Source organism: Petaurus breviceps, unplaced genomic scaffold, assembly GCF_028583685.1.
Source record: "Petaurus breviceps papuanus isolate PSGF00001 unplaced genomic scaffold, PetGlider_PUasm1.0 185, whole genome shotgun sequence".
In the NCBI taxonomy this organism is placed as follows: Eukaryota; Metazoa; Chordata; class Mammalia; order Diprotodontia; family Petauridae; genus Petaurus; species Petaurus breviceps.
This window is the reverse complement of record NW_027185797.1, coordinates 42,205,388-42,223,272: the sequence shown is the minus strand read 5'-3', so window position 1 is coordinate 42,223,272 and position 17,885 is coordinate 42,205,388. Positions and strand designations below refer to the sequence as shown.

Below are 17,885 nucleotides of genomic sequence, written 5' to 3'. Positions count from 1 at the left end.
GGAGGTGAGAAAGTAAAGGGGCATGGAGGTGAGAAAGTGAAGGGGCAGGGAGGTGAGAAGGTAAGGGGCAGGGAGGTGAAAAGAGAAGAGAAAGGGACTAGGAACACCCACCAAGAACAAATACAGCCCAGCTTCCCCTAAGACTATTCCAAAAAGATCTGGACAAACAATGCTCAGCCAAGACCAGACTGGGAATGCCAAGTCATTTTTCCAGCTCAGGGCAGCAGACCAAGAAGTCTGCAGACCGTGGGGCCCCGGTATGACCATAAGTCCAGCCGCAGAGCCACAGCTATGCGGGAGGAGAAGAGCCCAGAAGGGCCAGTCTAGAATCACAGAGCTGTGTGGCTCTGCCTCCAGAGGAGGAGTGGGGTCTCAGACCCAGTCCCTGGTCCAGTCTGAAATCTGCAGCAAGATAACAGTGGGGGGGAAGCCCAAACCAAAGAGGAGCCAGCAATCCTGCCACTCTGAACCTGCAGAGGGCTGAGTGTGACTGAGTCAGGAAGTAGCCAGTCTACTGGAGCTCCAACCAGGGTCGAGGCAAGCTCACAGGCCTCCTGCTCAGAACCAAATCCAAATAAGGAACCTGCAGAGCTGAGAAAAGGAGTAGAGTCCAAACTCTGCCCTAGAAGAGATCATTCTGAGCCCACTTACAGCTTTCAGGTTCCCCAGGCTGAGCTGTTCCTCCTAGAATAACACAACACTCAACACCCTGAGACAAAACCGTAAAGAATACAAAATAAGCACAGCCAACATACTCCCTCCAGAAATGGCCAGCGTCTAACACTAAGAAAACGTTCCAGTCAGAAAGACTGGAAGAATGAGCAGACGAAAAAGAAATACCACCATAAAGAGCTATTGTTCTAGGGATATTCAAGATACAAACTCGGAAGAAAGTGACTGAACATCGACAAGCAAGTCTGCAAGAAAAACACAGGTTTAGCACAAGTTCAGTCAGAATTTCTGGAAGAGATATTGAATCAAGAGTTTAAGAAAGGGGTAGAAATTATTTTATAAATGAGATGAGAGCACTAAAGGAAAGAATTAGAAAAGATATGAGAACACTAGGGGGAAAACTGGAAAAGAAATGAGAATTAAGGAAGAAAGAAGTAGAAAGATAACAGCTGGGCACAAGACATACAAAGTCTTACCCAAACAACAGAATCCTTGAAAATTGAAACCAAACAGAAGTTAATAACTCCACAAGACAACAAGACATATTAAAAACAAAGTTAAAAGACTTAAAAAAAAAAAGAAAATTGGGGTGGCTAGGTGGCTCAGCGCTGGCCCTGAAGTAAGGAGGATCTGAGTTCGGTTCCAGCCTCAGACACTTAACACCCACACAAAAAAACTAGCTGTGTAACCTTGGGCAAGTTACTTAACCCCAACTGCCCTCTAAAAGACAAAAAAAATTTTTTTTTAGGATATTTCATACCAAAAACAACTAAAAGACAGGTCAGGAAGAGATAATTAAAAATCAATGAACTTGAGACAGAAAAAAATAAAAACTTATTTTTAAAAATCAATGGATTATGAAAAACAGGAAAATGTAAATTGCTTGGGAAAGAACTTCATATTTGATAAAAACTGCTAATGGGAAAGCTAGAAAGCAGCCTGGCAGAAATTAGGTTTACACCAACATTTTACACAAATTCCACAATACATTCTAAATGGATATATAACCTTAAAATTAAAGATCATACTATAAAAAAATTATAAGAGAAACATGATATAGCTCTCCCAGGTATGCATAGATGTATTGATAACCAAACAAAGAACAGAGGCAACTAATTACAAAAGAAAAGATACTTTGGTTTATATGAAACTGAAAAGCAAAGACAAATTACTTGCTAGGGCAAGAAAGGAAGTAGTGGAATGGGAAAAAATCTTTATCCAATTTCTCTGATAAGGGTTTGTATCCAAGGTATGTAAATAAATAACAGGTGTATGTATGTATGTAAACACATTATATGTGCACACGCATACACCCAACAGCCATTCCCCAATATAAGTGGTCAAAGGATAAGAAGAAACAGTTCTCAGAAGAGTTGCAAACTATTAACAATCCCATGAAAAAAATGTCCCAAATCAACAATAAGAAGAATACAAATGAAAACAACCTGGAGGCTTTACCTCATACCCTGCAAATCAGCAAAGATGACAAATGATGAAAATAGGCAATGTCAGAGAGGATGTGGAAAAACAGGAACATTGTTGGTGAAGCTGTAAATTAGCACAACCATTTTGGAAAGAAATCTGGGAGACTAAAAATGTCCATAGCCTTTGATCCAGAGGTTTCCCTACAAGGTATATACTCCAAAGTAGCCACTGATAAAAAGAAAGTCTCCATTCACACCAAAAAAGAGCAGCACTTTTTTTAACAGCAAAGAACTGGATAAACAAAGTTGATACCCAAAGATGGGGGAAATAGCTAAAAAAAAAACTGTGGTATTTGAATGCAATGGAATATGACTGTGCTGGAAGAAATGATAAATGAGGGGAGCTTGAAAAGATCTCCAAGAACTGATGCAGAGAGAAGAACTAAGAAAAGAACGTAACACACTGATTACAAAAACATAACCAAAAAAAATTACGAGTATGGCCCCAGAGAAGAAAATTAAGAAGACTCCCCCTTTCAGAGGTAAGGAAATCTACAAGTGTTGCATGAACATTGCTCCTATCAGACTTTTTTGATGTATCAATCAGTTGTGCTGACTTTTTTTTCTTTTCCATCTTTTTCTTTGTCTTAAAAAATACTATTATGTAGGATGGCTCTCTGGAAGGGGAGAAGGGACCCTGGGGAAAGCCACAATGTTGTAATAAAACAAAATGTATCAACAAAAACTTACTTAAAAAAACAACAATGGACTAATGGAAAAGAAAGACAAGGGGTGGAGCCAAGATGGCAAAGTGGCAGGAAGGAGAACAGCAAATCCTCCCAACAGCTCCTCCAAACAGGTCTAGATGTGCCAGGCCAAATCCTGATCAGGAAAACCAAGGGAACAATCACAAAGAGAATAATTTTTTCAGTCTCTGTAAGTACAGGAGAGTAGACAGCGAGGCCAGTGGACACCAGGCATGGGGTCTGGCCGTAAACATGCTGAAGAGTGTTCCCATGCAGGGAGAAGGTGCACACCAGGGCAAGAAGAGATCCCAGATCTGGCTAAGAGGGATCCAAACTTGTGTAGGATGCAATAGCAGGTGCCACGTGGAACCTCTGTCTCTCAATCTACTCAGTTCCAGGTCACAGATCCAGGGCAGACTAAGAACTGTGCCCGTGGGTGGCAGTTCAAGGTGAAGAGCAGCTGTAGGACTGCTAATACTGGACGAGGGGCAGCTCCGGGAGGAAGAAGGAGCTGTGTGGGATCCAGGAGCAGAGCAGAGAATCAGTTCCAGTCACCAGCCCACTCAGAAGCCTACTGAGGAATCCCAGACCAAAAGGAAGCCTACGGTTGTGTTGCTCTGAAGCAGCAGGGCTTTCCTAATGACTAACAGTAGATGAGCAGAGCAAGCCCACAGATCTGTACCTCAGGCCCAAAACCGACAGACTAGTCAGACCACTCTGAGGGCACTGAAAGCTTACAGTTCCTTGACCTGAGCTGTCCCTCAGATCCTGGGATGACAACACTGAATACCCCAAAAAAAGCAACCGCAGGACCAGCTCAGATATTCCCTTCAGAAGTACAAAGAGTGGTTCTGACATAAAGTCCGAGACCAAAGAAGTGGGCTACAAGAATGAGAAAACAAAAAAGAATCTCTAAATCATAAAGACATGTTATGGTGACTGGGAGGCTCAAGACACAAACCCTAAAGAGAATGATTCCAAAATGTCTAGAAGCAAAGCTGTAAATAAAAACATTGTTTGGGCACAGATTCAGCTACAGTACCCTGTAAATATTAAGCAAGAGTTAAGAAAAAGATTTTAAAATGTTTTTGTCAACAAAAAGATTAGAGGAAAAGAAATGAGAGCTGTGGAAGAATGCACTGAATTAACAACACAAGATGTACAAAACCTTGCCCAGAAAACAAATTCTGTGAAAACAAAAATGGACCAAAGAGAAACCAGTGACTCCATGAGGACACAAGAAATACTAAAGTCAAGAGGCTGAGAAAAGAGAAGATCTAACTTATTTCATAGCAAAAAATAACTAATGTGGAAAACAGACAAGGAGAGATTAATTTAAGAATCAATGGACTATATCAGTTGGGGAATGGCCGAACAACTTGTGGTACATGAATGTAATGGAATACTATTGTGCTATAATAAATGATGAGCAGGCAGACTTCAGAAAAACCTGGAAAGACTTAGATGAACTGATGCTGAGTGAAGTGAGCAGAACCAGGAGAACACTGTACACAGGAACAGCCACATTGTACAAAGACCAACTCTGGCAGACTTAGCTCTTCTCAGCAGTACCAAAGACTCATGATGGAAAATGCCATCCCTATGCAGAGAATATAGCTTTGGAGTCTGAATGCAGATGGAAGCAGACTATTTGCGCTCCTTTTCTTTTGTTTTTCTTTCTTGTGGTTCCTCCCATTAGTTCTAATCCTTCTTTACATCATGACTAATATGAAAATGTTTAATATGAATGTGTAAGTAGAGCCTTTATCAGACTGTGCCATCTTGGGGAGGGAGGAAAAAAGGGAGAGGAAGAAGATTTAAAACTCAAAATCTTATAGAAGTGAGTGCTGAAAACTAAAAATAAATAAAATTATTTTTTAAAAAAGAATCAATGGACTACCTGAGAAGCCATGACAAAAAAAAATTCTAGGCTTTGTATTTCAAGAAATCATAAAAGAGCCACAAAATGACACAGAGAAGCTAACCTCCCACTGAGGACAGCCCGGCAGGCCAGCAGGAATCGGCCAGCGCAGGGCTCTGGGAGTCGAGCCCAGCCCCACACCGAGCCTTTAGCCCAGGGCGGGCCTGACCAGCCACCGGCTGGAGGGACTCCAGATCAGCAGCAGCTGTGGCCGTTTCCAGAATTATCAACACATAGATGTGAAGGACAAAGTGAGAGGTCAGTGCAGTCTTGACTTTGGGGACCCAGTAAGTGGGAGTGCATGGCTTTTGTCCCTGGAGCAAGAAGCCGCTGAAACGCCAGCACAGACAGCCAGTGCCACATGGCAGCTTCAGTTCCTGGCCTGCAGAGTGTAGGGGGACCAAGCACCAGTCTGAGGGGTAATCGCTCTTGCTTTAACCTTCTTGGATCTGGACTGCAGTCTAGGGTGGAGGTCATGGGGTATGTGTTCAGCTTGCCAGAGCGTGTGGAAACCTCAGAGAGGGAACCCATCTAATACCTCCGGCAGCTGAGAAAACCCCAGTGTTTGGGATGAAAACTCCCCTGTCTGGTGGCAGAGTCCTACTGTGGCAAAAACCCCAGGGGTCAAGTGACTGAGGGGCGACATGACCAGGCAAAGGAAACAAAGCAGACAGAAGATTCCAACATTAGACTCCTATTTTGGGGACAAAAAGGAGCAAAGCATGGAACGGGAGGAAGACAGTGAAGTCAGAACTCCTGCACCAAAAGCTTCTAAGGAAAATACGAGCTGGTTACAGGCCAAAGAGGACCTTAAGAAACAGATAAGAGAAGTGGAGGAAAAATTGGGAAGAGAAATGAGAACAATGCAAGAAAATTACAAAATGAGAGTCAACAGCCTGACTGATGAAAATACCACCTTAAAAAATAGACTAACTCAAATGGCAAAAGAGGCTCAAAAAGACAATGAGGAGAAGAATGCCTTAAAAAGCCAAATTTGCCAGATGGAAAAAGAATCTCAAAAGCTCAATGAGGTGAATTTTTGCTTCAGAATTAGACTGGAGCAAATGGAAGCTAATGACTTTATGAGAAATCAAGATGCTATTAAACATATCCAAACAAATGAAAGAATAGAAGGCAATGTGAAATATCTCATGGGAAAAACCACTGACCTGGAAAACAGATCTGGGAGAGATCATTTAAAAATTATTGGACTACCTGAAAGCCATGATCAAAGTAAGAACCTAGAAATCATCCTCCAGGAAGTTCTCAAAGAAAACTTCCCTGATGTTTTACAACCAAAAGGCAAAATAGAGGTTGAAAGAATCCACCGATCACCTCCTGGAAAAGATCCCAAAAAGAAAACTCCTAGGAATATTATAGCCAGGTTCCAGAATTCCCAGATTAAGGAGAGAATATTATAAGCAGCCAGGAAGAAACAATTTGAATATTGTGGAAACACAATCAGGATAACCCAGGATCTGGCAGCTTCTACACTGAGGCATCGAAGGGCTTGGAATATGATATTCTGGAGGGCAAAGGACCTGGGATTAAAACCAAGAGTCACCTACCCAGCAAAACTGAGTATCATGTTTCAGGGGAAAATATGGTCATTCAGTGGAATAGAGGACTTTCAAGCATTCTTGCTGAAAAAACCAGAGTTGAATAGAAAATCTGACATTCAGATACAAGAAGCAAGAGAAGCATGAGAAGGTAAACAGGGAAAAGAAATCATAAGGAACTTATCAAAGTTGAACTATTAACATTCCTACATGGAAAAACAATAATTGTAACTTATGAAACTTTTCTCAGTAGTTGAAGGGAATAGAAATATATATATGTGTGTGTGTATATATGAGGGTATATGGGCATATGAATACATATGTGAATGTGTGTATATATGTTTACAGGTATACATAGAGGGCACAGGACCAATTTAATAGGAAGGGATGGTACTTAAAAGGTAAAATTAAGAGGTGAGAGAGGAATATAATGAGAGGAGATGAGGAGAGAGAGAATGGAATAAACTATCTCATATAGAAGAGGCAAGGAAAAATGGTTACAATGGAGGGGAAGAATAGGAAGGCAAAAGGGAATGGGTCAACCTTATTCACATGGAATTTGGCTTGAGGAGGGAATGAAATACACACTAAATAGGGTATCTCACCCTCCAGGAGAGTAGGGGGGGGGAGAGGATGAGAGGGGGGATGATAGAAGGGAGGGCAGGCGGGGGGGGAGGGAAGTTGGGAGCACCCACTTTTGAAAAGGGACAGGATCAAAGCAGAGAATAGAACAAGTGGGAGGAGGGATAGGAGGGAGGGAAATATAATCAGTCTTTTACAATATATCTATGTTATTGTTTTGCATTAGCCACACATGTACAACCTATACTGAACTGCTTATCTTCTCAGTAAGGGTGGGAGACAAGGGAGGAAGGGAATGAATATGGAATTCAAAGTTTTAAAATCAAATTCTCAAATATATATATATATATATAGACTATTATTAATACTATTTTACATGTAATTGGGAAATAAGATATATAGGCACTGGGGCATAGAGATCCACTGGAAAAGTCGAAAGGGAAAGGAGAAAATACGGGAGAGAGCAGATTGGAGGAGGGGATATCCTGTGGACTGCTATTTTGGGGTGGTGGGTAGGGGAAAAACGGGGAGAAAATTTGTAACTCAAAATCTGGCGGAAATGAATGATATAAATCAGAAGTTCATAAAGCATTTTTAAAAATTAAGAAAAAAAGAAATCATAAAAGAAAACTGCTAAGATCTCTTAGGATAAGAAGGGAAGGGAAAATAGAATCTACTTGGCACCTCCTAAAAGAAATTACAAAATAAAACCTCTCAGGAACTTCATAGTCAAAATTCAAGAGGTTTTGGAGAAGGAAGGGCAGATGCACAGATGGAAGGAAAGAGATAAAGAAAGAAAGAGAGAAGAAAGAAAGAAAGAAAGAAAGAAAGAAAGAAAGAAAGAAAGAAAGAAAGAAAGAAAGAAAGAAAGAAAGAAAGAAAGAAAGAAGAAAGAAAGAAAGAAAGAAAGGAAGGAAGGGAGGGAGGGAGGGAGGGAGGGAAAGGAAGGAAGAAAAAGAAAGAAAAGGGAGAAGAAAGGAATTACACTGGGGGAAGGAGAACTGGATTATCTTAATTACTGGATGTACAAGTAGAAGATTATACAAACAAGAGGAAAGAATGGGGGTAACAGTCCATTCTTATTTGAAACTGTCAAAGGAGGAAAGAACACATATACACACACATACATACATACTCACACACACATCAGTGCAGAAATATATTTCATTCAACAAGGAAACATGAAAGAAAGAGGATAAAGTCAAAGGGAGAAGAAGAGGGATATATTCCTAAGCAAAACAAACTCATCATAGTTAGTGAATCCCAAAGAGGGGTTTTAAAAGAAAAGAAAGGCTAAGAACCTGTGCTTGGGCTGTGGAGCAGAAAGAGTTAAAGGAGGAAGAGCAGATTTCATCCAGCCTAGAGCACTGAGCTGGGCACATCTCTGTCTCTTGCTGTCTCTCTCTCTCACTACCCTCTTCTTCTGTGCGAAGGGGGGAGAAGGGGGAAGGTGTTGAGCAAGAGCATAAAAAATATAAAAGAACAGGATAGAGGTAAATAAACAATTAATGATCATAACTGTAAAGAGAAATGGGGCGAATTCTCCCATAAAATGGAAAAGGATAAAAGAATGGAATACAAAGCAGAATCCACCAATATGCTGTTTACAAGAAACATACTTCAAACATAAAGGTTCTCAAAGACTTAAAATAATGACCTGGAGCAAAATCCATCATGCTACAGCTAAAGTAAAAAATGCAGGGGAAGTAATTAAGATCTCACACAAGACAATATTATATATTATTTATCTAATAAAAAAGATAAACAGGAAAACTACATTTTGCTGAAAGACATCAGAAACAATGAATTAATATCAATACTAAAGATATATAAAACAAATGGCATAGCATATAAATGCTTAAAGAAGAGTAAAACTACAATAATAGAGCATCTCAATGTACTCCTTTCAGATCTACACACTAGTCAAAAAATTAAAAAGTTAAGGGCCTGAATAGAATTTTAGAAAAGTTAGATACAATACACATGTGGAGATTATTAAATGGGTGTGCAGATTTCTCAGCTGTGCATGGAATCGTTATGGAAACTGACTATTTACAGCATAAAAACCTCACAAACAAATGGAAAAAACCTGAGATATTAAAAGCTTCTTTTACAAACCACAATGCAATAAAATTATACTCAATAAAGGGCCACTGGAGAAACTATCAAAAATTAAATGGAGACTAAATAACTAACCTAAAGAATGAATGGGTCAAAGAACATACCACAGAGACAACCAATAATTTCATTAAAGTTAATGACAATAATGTAATAACATACCAAAATTTTGGGAATGCAGTCAAAGCAGTCCTGAGGGGAAGATTTATATCTCTAAATACTTTTACCAACAAAAGAAAAAACAGATCAACAAACTGGGCATGCAACTAAAAAAAATTTTTAAATTGATAAACTTGTTTGTTTAAACAAACAAAAATCCACAACTAAACATCAAAAGAAAAATTCTGAAAACAGAGAGGTGAACAAAATTGGAAGCAAAATCCCTGGCGAATTACTAAATAAAACTATGAGCTGTTTGAAAAAAAAACTAACAAAACAGATAAATCATTAAGCAATCTTTTTTAAATAAAGAAAAACTAATTACCAATATCAAAAATGAAAATGGTGAATTCATAACAAATGAAGAAAGGAAATTATCAGAAACTATTTTTACCAATTATGTACCAAAAAAATCCTGACGATCTAAATGAAATGGGTGAATTTTTACAGAAATATAAAATGTTTAGATTACCAAAACAAGATTTCAGAAAAAGAAATCAAAAAACCCAAAATGAGCTTCCAAAGAAAACACTCTGGAGAACAGATGGATCCACAAATGAATTCCATCGAACCTTTATCCAAGAGTTAATTCCACTATTACAAAAGCTCGGTAACGTTTCACCAGGATTAAATACACTGTGACCAGTTTGGCTTTATGCTAGGAAGGCAGGGCTGATTCACTGTTAGGAAAATGATAAATGTAAACGACCATATTAATACCAAGAGCAACAAAAACGGGGAGAAAATTTGTAACTCAAAATCTGGCGGAAATGAATGATATAAATCAGAAGTTAATAAAGCATTTAAAAAAATTAAAAAAAAAAGAAATCATAAAAGAAGGTTCAAAGGTTTCAGGAAACGCTTTTGACAAGAGACGATTCTTGTTAAGAAATGCTAAGGCAACAAAGTAATCAACTAATTTTTCCTTAATACAAGTAATGGCTACCTAAAACCAATGGCCTTTATATGTAACAGAAATAAACTAGACCCCCCTTTCAACAGGATCCGGGGTAAAGCAAAAATGTCCATTATCACCATTACTATTTGGTAAAGTAAAAAAAAAAACATGCGAGCTACAGCAGTAAGACAACAAAAAGAAAGCAAAGGACTAAGGACAAAGAGGAAACAAACTCAGCCCTTTTATAGACGACATGATGGTTTACTTAGGTGACTTAAGAAACCACTAAAAAATTAAGGGAAAAAAATTAACAACTGTCGTTGCAAAATTATCAAATAAACCCACATCAATCACCTGTGTTTCTGTATATTACCTACAAAACCCGGTAGTAGAAACAAAAAGAAATTCCATTTACAGTAACTACAGACAGTCAATGAGAGTCTACCTGTGCCAAGACACACCCAAGAACTACAAAATTATTAAGCACTCTTTACAAGAATGAGCCATCTAAATAGTTGGAAAACTATTCATTGCTCATGACCAAGTCAACATAATAAACATTACAATACTACCTGAATCAATTTACTCGTTCAGTGCTAAATTAACCAAGCTATGAAAAGACTCCTCTATAGAGAAAGAAAAAAATAATAAAGTACATCTGGAAGAACAAAAGGTCAAGAACTTCAAGAGAAAGAATGAGAAGGAAGGCACTCTAGGTGTATGAGCTCTCAAAGTAACAGTCTGTTGCTGAGGTAAGAAACTTGAAAGCTCAGTTAGCAGAACAAATTAGGTACACAATTTACACAGGGAAACAGAGTAGCCGAATGTCTGACAGATACACTGGGACAAGTATCTCACTTAGTACTGAGATGAAAACTCCCTGCCAAAACCTGCTGGCACAACTGGAAAGCCTCTTGACGGAAATGGAGCAGAGACCAGCACCTCACAATATATACCAAGTTCCAAATGGGCACCTAATTTAGACATAAAGGGTGAGATCACAAATATCTTAGAAGACCAAGGAAGAAACTACCTGTTAGATATACAGCTAGAGAAGAATTCATGATAAAACAAGGGAGAGGATCACAGAAGGTAAAATGAACAATTTTGATTAAATACAATTTTAAAAGTTTTTCACAACCAATACAGCTCAAATCAAAAGGGAAAAAATCTTAGTAGGAAGTAATCTGATAGAGGTCATATTTCTAAGATGTACAGGAAACTGGTTCAAATATATAATAATTAATTCCCCAAACTGACAAATAGTCAAAGAATATGAACAGCTTTCAAAAGAAGAAATCCAAGCTATTAATAGCCATATGAAAAAATGCTCCAAATCCCTAATAATTAGAGAAAGCAAAATTAAAACAACTCTGAGGTTCTACCTTACAACAATCAAAGTTGATAGAAAAGCAAGTAGCAGATGCTAGAGAGGCTATGGAAAAGCAGGTACATGCCTGTGACTACATTGCACTGCTTCAGCCATACTGGAAATTATTTTGGGACGATGCCCCCCAAAGGTATGCCCTTTGTCCCAGTAATACATTCCAATCCCAAATTACCAAAGAAAGAGAAAAAGGACCTATATATGTACAAAAATATTTACAGCTGCTCTTTTCACACTATCAAAAAATTACAAACTGAGGTGACCATCACCCAGGGAATGGCTGAACAAGGTGAGGCATATGGATGTCATGGAATGCCACTGTGCTGCAAGAAATGATGAAGGGGATGGTTTCAGAAAAACCTGGGAAGACTTCTATGAACTGATGCAGAGCAAAGTGGGAACCAAGAGGACAATTTACACAATAACAAGACGGTAAAGACTTGGGAACCACAGTCAGTGCCAGGATTCCCCAGGACTCCCCACCTCCTGAGAGAGCTGACAGACTCACACACTGACAGGGGGGTTTCTGGATATGCCCATTTCAGGAATTACTATCTGTGCTTGTAATGCCTGACTATGTTTGTATCAAGGGTTCTATTTTTCTTCCTTTCTCTATGGATGTTTGGGGGAAAGGGGGAGAGAAAAGGCAGATTTTCATGGATTTAAAAAAGTGTTAACTTAAAAAAAAGGGACCAGGAAATAAGAAAGTGACGAGGAGATGAGAAAGGAAAGAAGGGCGGGGGCAGGAGAGGCGATGGAAGCCCACAAGGAGGGGGGCAGAGGTAGCTCAGGACAGGGACAAGCACCCACATGCCCTCTGTCTTCTCAGCATCCCACTCCCTGCGCCACTGGCCCGTGGGTTTCCGATGCCGCTGTAACCTCTCTTGGTCAATGCGCTCGCGCTCCTGCTTCCATCGCAGGTATTCAGCCCGCTCCCGGCCCGTCATGGACAGTGTCATGTCCCCACCAGGTCCTGCCCGACGACCCTGCACTCTCCAACAACAGCCACATTGGAGTCACGCCCCAAGGAGCGTCCCTCTGCCCCAGGGCCATCCCCTGCTCCTACCCTTGGTTCCATATTCTCCCAGGCTGGAACCCGGACCCAGTGCTTCTTGGCAGCTTCCCCCAAGCCCAGGAGTCAGCCTGGCTGTCCATCTTCAGCCTGGGCTCTTCCCCGTGCTCCAGCCCTCCTCAGCCCAGCGCTTATCCCTTCCTCAGACTCCCTCACTCCCAGCACCCATAGCCCTGGGCCTAGTTCCTCCCTGAGGCCCCCAGCCCCACTCAGGTTCTAGCACCCACATAACGCTCCTGCTCCAGGCCACTGCGAACACGCTCAAAGTCAGCACCACCCCAGTTCCGCCCATGGCGCCTGCTTCCCTCCCGACGGTCCCGCTCTGATTCCTGCAGAGGTCCACTGCGACGAGGATCGTCCAGGAAATTCCGGACAGGGTTCTTCTCAGGCAGCCCATCCTGAGTTCAGGATAAGCAGGGGTCAGCCCCTGGGGGACCAAGCAGGGACCCCCCCAGCTCCAGCCCCCTGGGCCCCACTCACCCGCTGATTTCTCTCATACTCAGCTATCTTCTCCATCTCTTCATTCATCTTTTCAATGTTCTGGCGACGTCGCTCCTCCCACTCCTGGGAGGTCCAGAGATAGGAAGAAGAAAAGAAACACAGAGGAAAGGACAGGAGATCCAAGACAAAGAAAGGATGACAAGGGAAGGAGACAGATAAGGAAGGAGGTTGAGTCAACAAATCAACAAGCATTTACCAAGTGCCTACTATGTGCTGAGCCCTGGGCTAAGTGCTGGGAACTCAGAAGTAAAAGCTCAGTCCCTGCCCTCAAGAAGCTCCCAATCCAATGGATGGAAGGGAAATGGAGCATCTTATGCAAGGAAGAGCAGGGAGGCCAGTGAGGCAGAGAACTCTGGGGGCAAGGGGCCCAGTGAGGTGGAAGAAGCCTGCCAAGGCAGGAGGGCCTTCCACAGCCTAACAGGACTTTACATTTAATCTGAATGGCAGTAGGAAAACAAGGAGAATAATGCAGTGAAAACTCAGGGAAGAAAGCATATGAAGGAGGAGAGGGTGATGGACAGAGTCCAGGCTGCAGAGAGGCCAGGCAGGAGGAGACCTGAGAAAAGACCCTGGGACTTGGCAGCTAAGACAGAGACCCTGATCACACAGGAGAGAGCAGCAAGCTGGGAGCCAGAGAATTAGGGGCTGAGAAGAAAGCAGAAAGAGAGGCAGCAGGGGCAGCAACTGTAGGTGCCTTCCAAGGAATCCAGCCACGAGAGGAAGAGAGAAACAGAACAACAGCTAGCAGGGAGGGATGGATCAAGAGAGAGGTTTTAAGGACAGAGGAGCAAGGGGGGTGTGGGTACAGTCAGCAGAGAAGAGCCTGAAGATTGCTAATTGTGGGGACGAGCATGGGGCAATGTGCTGTAGATGACAGGATGGAGTGGGACCCCTTGTAAATACAGAAGGGTTTCTCTGGCCAGAAGGGCCACATCTTCTTGAGAGACAGAAAACTGGGAAACAGAGACACTCTTGAGAAGAGACCCTCTCCCTGACTCAGTACCTTGGATCTCCTGTCTGGGGCTGGGGCATCCCCTGCTGTCGTAGTCCCAGAAGGGTAACCTGCCCCTCCTCTTCCCCGGCCTCGACGGCCCCGGCCTCCTCCACTTCGTGCTGGTGGTGGCTCCACATAGATCACCACTTCTTCTTCCCAGAACCTGGACCCCCTGCCCAGACCAGCACGGCCTCCTCGCTGTGAGACATTGCGGCCCCCCTTCCCAGTGCTGCCCTGGGCCCGGGCAGGGGCAGGTAGCCGGCGGCCTGAGCCCATGCTCTTCTCCTGTAGGTGACAAGTAAAGGACAGCAGGTAAGCCAATTAGCAATATAGTCCCAGACCCGACCAGAGAGCTCCCTGAAATTTCCCTTCCCCAGCCCCCAGTGCCCAGTCCCCACCCCCTGACTGGAGGCCCTGTCACCATGTCCACAGCAACATTCTCCTTCTCGGCAGGACGCCCCTTCCGGGGCCCTGTCACAGCCACCCCTTCCGATTCAGCCTTCTTCCGGTCCTCCTCAATCTCCTGGAAGATATACAGAGAGATGCCACGGCTAGGAGACTCACCAATGGGAACCATGGGGCATGGGGACAGGGAAGGCTGGCTGGCCACCCACCTGGTAGCGTCGGATCAAGGCTGCATTCTTCTTCCGAAGGGCCTCGATCCGTTTGTCCAACTCTGCATCCTTCTCTTCCTTGGACTTCAAGTCCAGTGTGGTGGCCTGAAGGGCCGGGGAAGGAGGGGAGGCTGGAATCTCTCCCCAGGGCGAGCCTGCCCTGCTGGGACCCCCTCCCAGGGCTGGGAGCCGGATTTCCTAAGTCTCCAGCTCCCCTTCCCCCCAGGGCTCCTCATCTCCTGCATACCCTGGCCTAGAGCTGGAAACCTGCAGGCTGAGGTCCCCAGCCCCCTCCTGTGTGGCCTCCAGCCATAGAAGCTTGGAGCCTGCACTCCTGGGCTCGTCCCTCTTTACCGGAGGCCTGATTTTCTAGTATCTCCACCCACCCCCAGCTGGGAGCTGGCACTGTCTCTAACTCCCTCCTCTGAGGCGTTCCCCCAGAAGCTATGCATTTGGAGCCCCAAACCTCTCCTCTACGGCCCCCTCCAACTCCTGGCCTCTGCACTCCAGGGCCCCCCCAAAACTGGACACCTGTACTCTGGGATCCCCCCACTCCCCACCCCGGTGTCTGCCCTCCAGGGTCCCCCCACAGCTGAGCGCCTGTACTCTGGGGTCCCCAGCCCCCTCCACCATGGCTCCCCCAGAATCAGGCGCCTGCACTCGGGGTCCCCCGCACCCTCACATCCGGGCACCTGCAATCCAGGGCTTCCCCCCCAGCTGGGCGCCTGCCCTTGGGGGTCCCCTCCCCAGGTGCCCGCTGGGCCCCCCATGGCCGGGCGCCCGCTCTTGGGGGCCCCCGGCGGGGTCCTCACCATGCCTCCGGCCCGGCGGTCCCGGCCGCCCACGGGGCTCCGTCGGCTCGAGGGTCTCTGCGGGAAAAGGCAGGCCAGGGTCGGCGGTGACTCAGCCCGGGGAGCCCCGGCCTCGGAGGAGCCGCAGCATCCACCACGGCCCCGCGTCCACGCCTCCGCGCAGGCCACGCCCCCACGCGGCGCCGCTAGGGCACTGGCCACGCCCCTGTGGCCACGCCCCCTCGGGGGGCATACCCTGCAAAAAAACCCCCCCCACACGCGGGCTATTCCCTCGGCCCCCTGCCACGCGACTCGGCGTGCCGCCCCGAGAGCCCCGCCGTTCCCCACTCACCGGCTTGGAAACCCAGCGGCTCCTCCGGCGGGGCCGCTGTCGCTCTCTCGCCACTGTTCCCGGGTCCCCCTCGCGTCACTTCCTCTACGGACCACGTGAACACGGAGAGGGGCGGGATAAAGAGAGCCACTTCCGATCTTGCCTCCAGATGGAGGGAAGTGATCTTAAAGGGGCCGCGTCTTGTTTGGGTTGCTCCTTCACCCTCTTTCTAACGTGCATTCCCTTTTCTAAACCTCAGTCTGTAAAATAACTGTAGAATGAGTTCTAAAACGTGGTTACTGAAGGGCCTCCCAGCCCTGACATCCCCTGTTCTAAAGCCCTTCCCAGCTCTGATATTCTCCCTTCTATTCTGAGACCCTAACTAAAATATTTATTTCAATATAATTTCAACATTTATTAACAGTTTAACAAAGTTGCAGGCTACAAAATAAACTCACATACACCATCAACATTCCTTTAGATCAGCAACAAAACATAGGAGAGATTTCATGCAAAATAAAAGCAGAATATATTAAGTACCTGTCCAATTGCAACTTAAACACATTCTTATACAAGGATAGATCTGAATAGTGAAGAAAGACTCATTGCTCATGGGTAGGCCAAGCCAACACGATAAAAACAAGGATACTGCACAAATTAATTTAACTATTTGGTGCCATACCAGTCAAAGATATTCCAAAAGAATTTTGTTACTGCTGTTCAGTCATGACTGACTCTTTGTGATCCCATTTGGGGTTTTCTTGGCAGAGACGCAGGAGAGATTTGCATTTTCTTCTCCAGCTCATTTTACAGGTGAGGAAACTGAGGCAAACAAGGTGAAGTGACTAACCCAGGGTCACCCGGGCTAGTAAGTGTCTGAGGCTGAATTTGAATTCAGGAAGATGAGTCTTCTTTGCACTCTATCTGCTGCACACCTATTAAAATATTTTATAGAGCTAAAAAATAAAATAAAATTCACCTGGATGAATTTTATTTTAGCTGGATCTTCTCAAGGAAAATCACGAGAAAAAAAAAAGGAAAGAAGAGGACCTTGGCAGGACCAAATCTAAAACAACACCACAAAGAAATAACCATTAAAAGGATTTAGTGTTGGGGGGGCTAGGTGGCACAGTGAATAATAGAGCACCGGCCCTGGAGTCAGGCAGACCTGAGTTCAAATCCAGCCTCAGACACTTAACACAAAAATTAGCTGTTTGACCTTGGGCATGTCACTCAATCCCCATTGCCATCCAAAAAAAATAGACTGAAAAAAAGGATTTAGTGTTGTTGAGTCATTTTAGTCATGTCCCCATTTGGGGTTTTCTTGGCAAAGACACTGGAGGGGTTTACATTTCCTTCTCCATCTCATTTTACAGATGAGGAAACTGAGGCAAAGTTAAGTGACTTGCCCAGGGTCACACAGCTAGAAAGTGTCTGAGGCTGGATTTGAACTCAGGAAGATGAGTGTTCCTGATTCACACCCAGCACTTAGCTGCCCAAGAAATTAAGAAATTGATTAGAATAGTTAAAGGGCAAAATACACAAAAGCAAAGAAACACAATAGGGGAAGGGAATAAGTATTTGTATATTTCCTGTGCACTAAGAGATTTCTACAGATAGTCCACAACCCTCCAAAGTAGGTGCTATTATTGTGCTTATTTTAAAGTTGAGAAATTTTAGGCCGACAGAGATTAAATAACTTTAACCCAAGGTCACAAAGCCTAGGAAGTGTCTGAAGTCAAACTGGAACTCAGGACTTTTGCTCCACCCACTGACTGACTACCTGCCTATAGAAGCTTTGGGTCTGGTAAATCTAAAGACTCCTGGAATAAGGATTCAGCCCCCTGTCTTTCTGGACAACTTCCCCATTGCTTCCTTGAAGCCTTCTCCCACTAAGAATGTCTCCATCCCTAGAGGAGAGGCCTCCTCTAATTGGTGAGTTTCTTCCCAGAATTTTCATCTGAGGAAGGACCACCAATAGCCAGGTTTGCTTCAAACCTGGTTCAGCCTCTGACTCTCCAGATAGTTTCCCTTCCCTTCCTTTCCCTTCCCTTCCCTTCCCTTCCCCTCCCCCCCCCCCCCCTCCCCTCCCCTCCCCTCCCCCCCCCCCCCCCCC

The 17,885-nt window shown here is 44.1% G+C and overlaps 1 protein-coding gene across 2 annotated transcripts in view; it reads right to left on the bottom strand.

Moving 5' to 3' along the window:
• Window positions 1-15,919, bottom strand: part of CCDC9 (coiled-coil domain containing 9) — a 17,846-nt gene extending 1,927 nt beyond the window's left edge. For both annotated transcript variants that reach the window (XM_069089116.1, XM_069089117.1), the window contains exons 1-8: window positions 15,791-15,919; window positions 15,460-15,516; window positions 14,648-14,752; window positions 14,455-14,556; window positions 14,043-14,318; window positions 13,019-13,102; window positions 12,766-12,936; window positions 12,277-12,452 (exon numbers count right to left, since the gene is read on the bottom strand). In XM_069089116.1, coding sequence (XP_068945217.1) covers window positions 12,277-12,452; window positions 12,766-12,936; window positions 13,019-13,102; window positions 14,043-14,318; window positions 14,455-14,556; window positions 14,648-14,752; window positions 15,460-15,462 — 917 coding nt within the window. In that variant the 5' untranslated portion in view covers window positions 15,463-15,516; window positions 15,791-15,919. The remainder of the gene's footprint in view (window positions 1-12,276; window positions 12,453-12,765; window positions 12,937-13,018; window positions 13,103-14,042; window positions 14,319-14,454; window positions 14,557-14,647; window positions 14,753-15,459; window positions 15,517-15,790) is intronic.
• Window positions 15,920-17,885: the final 1,966 nt, after the last annotated feature.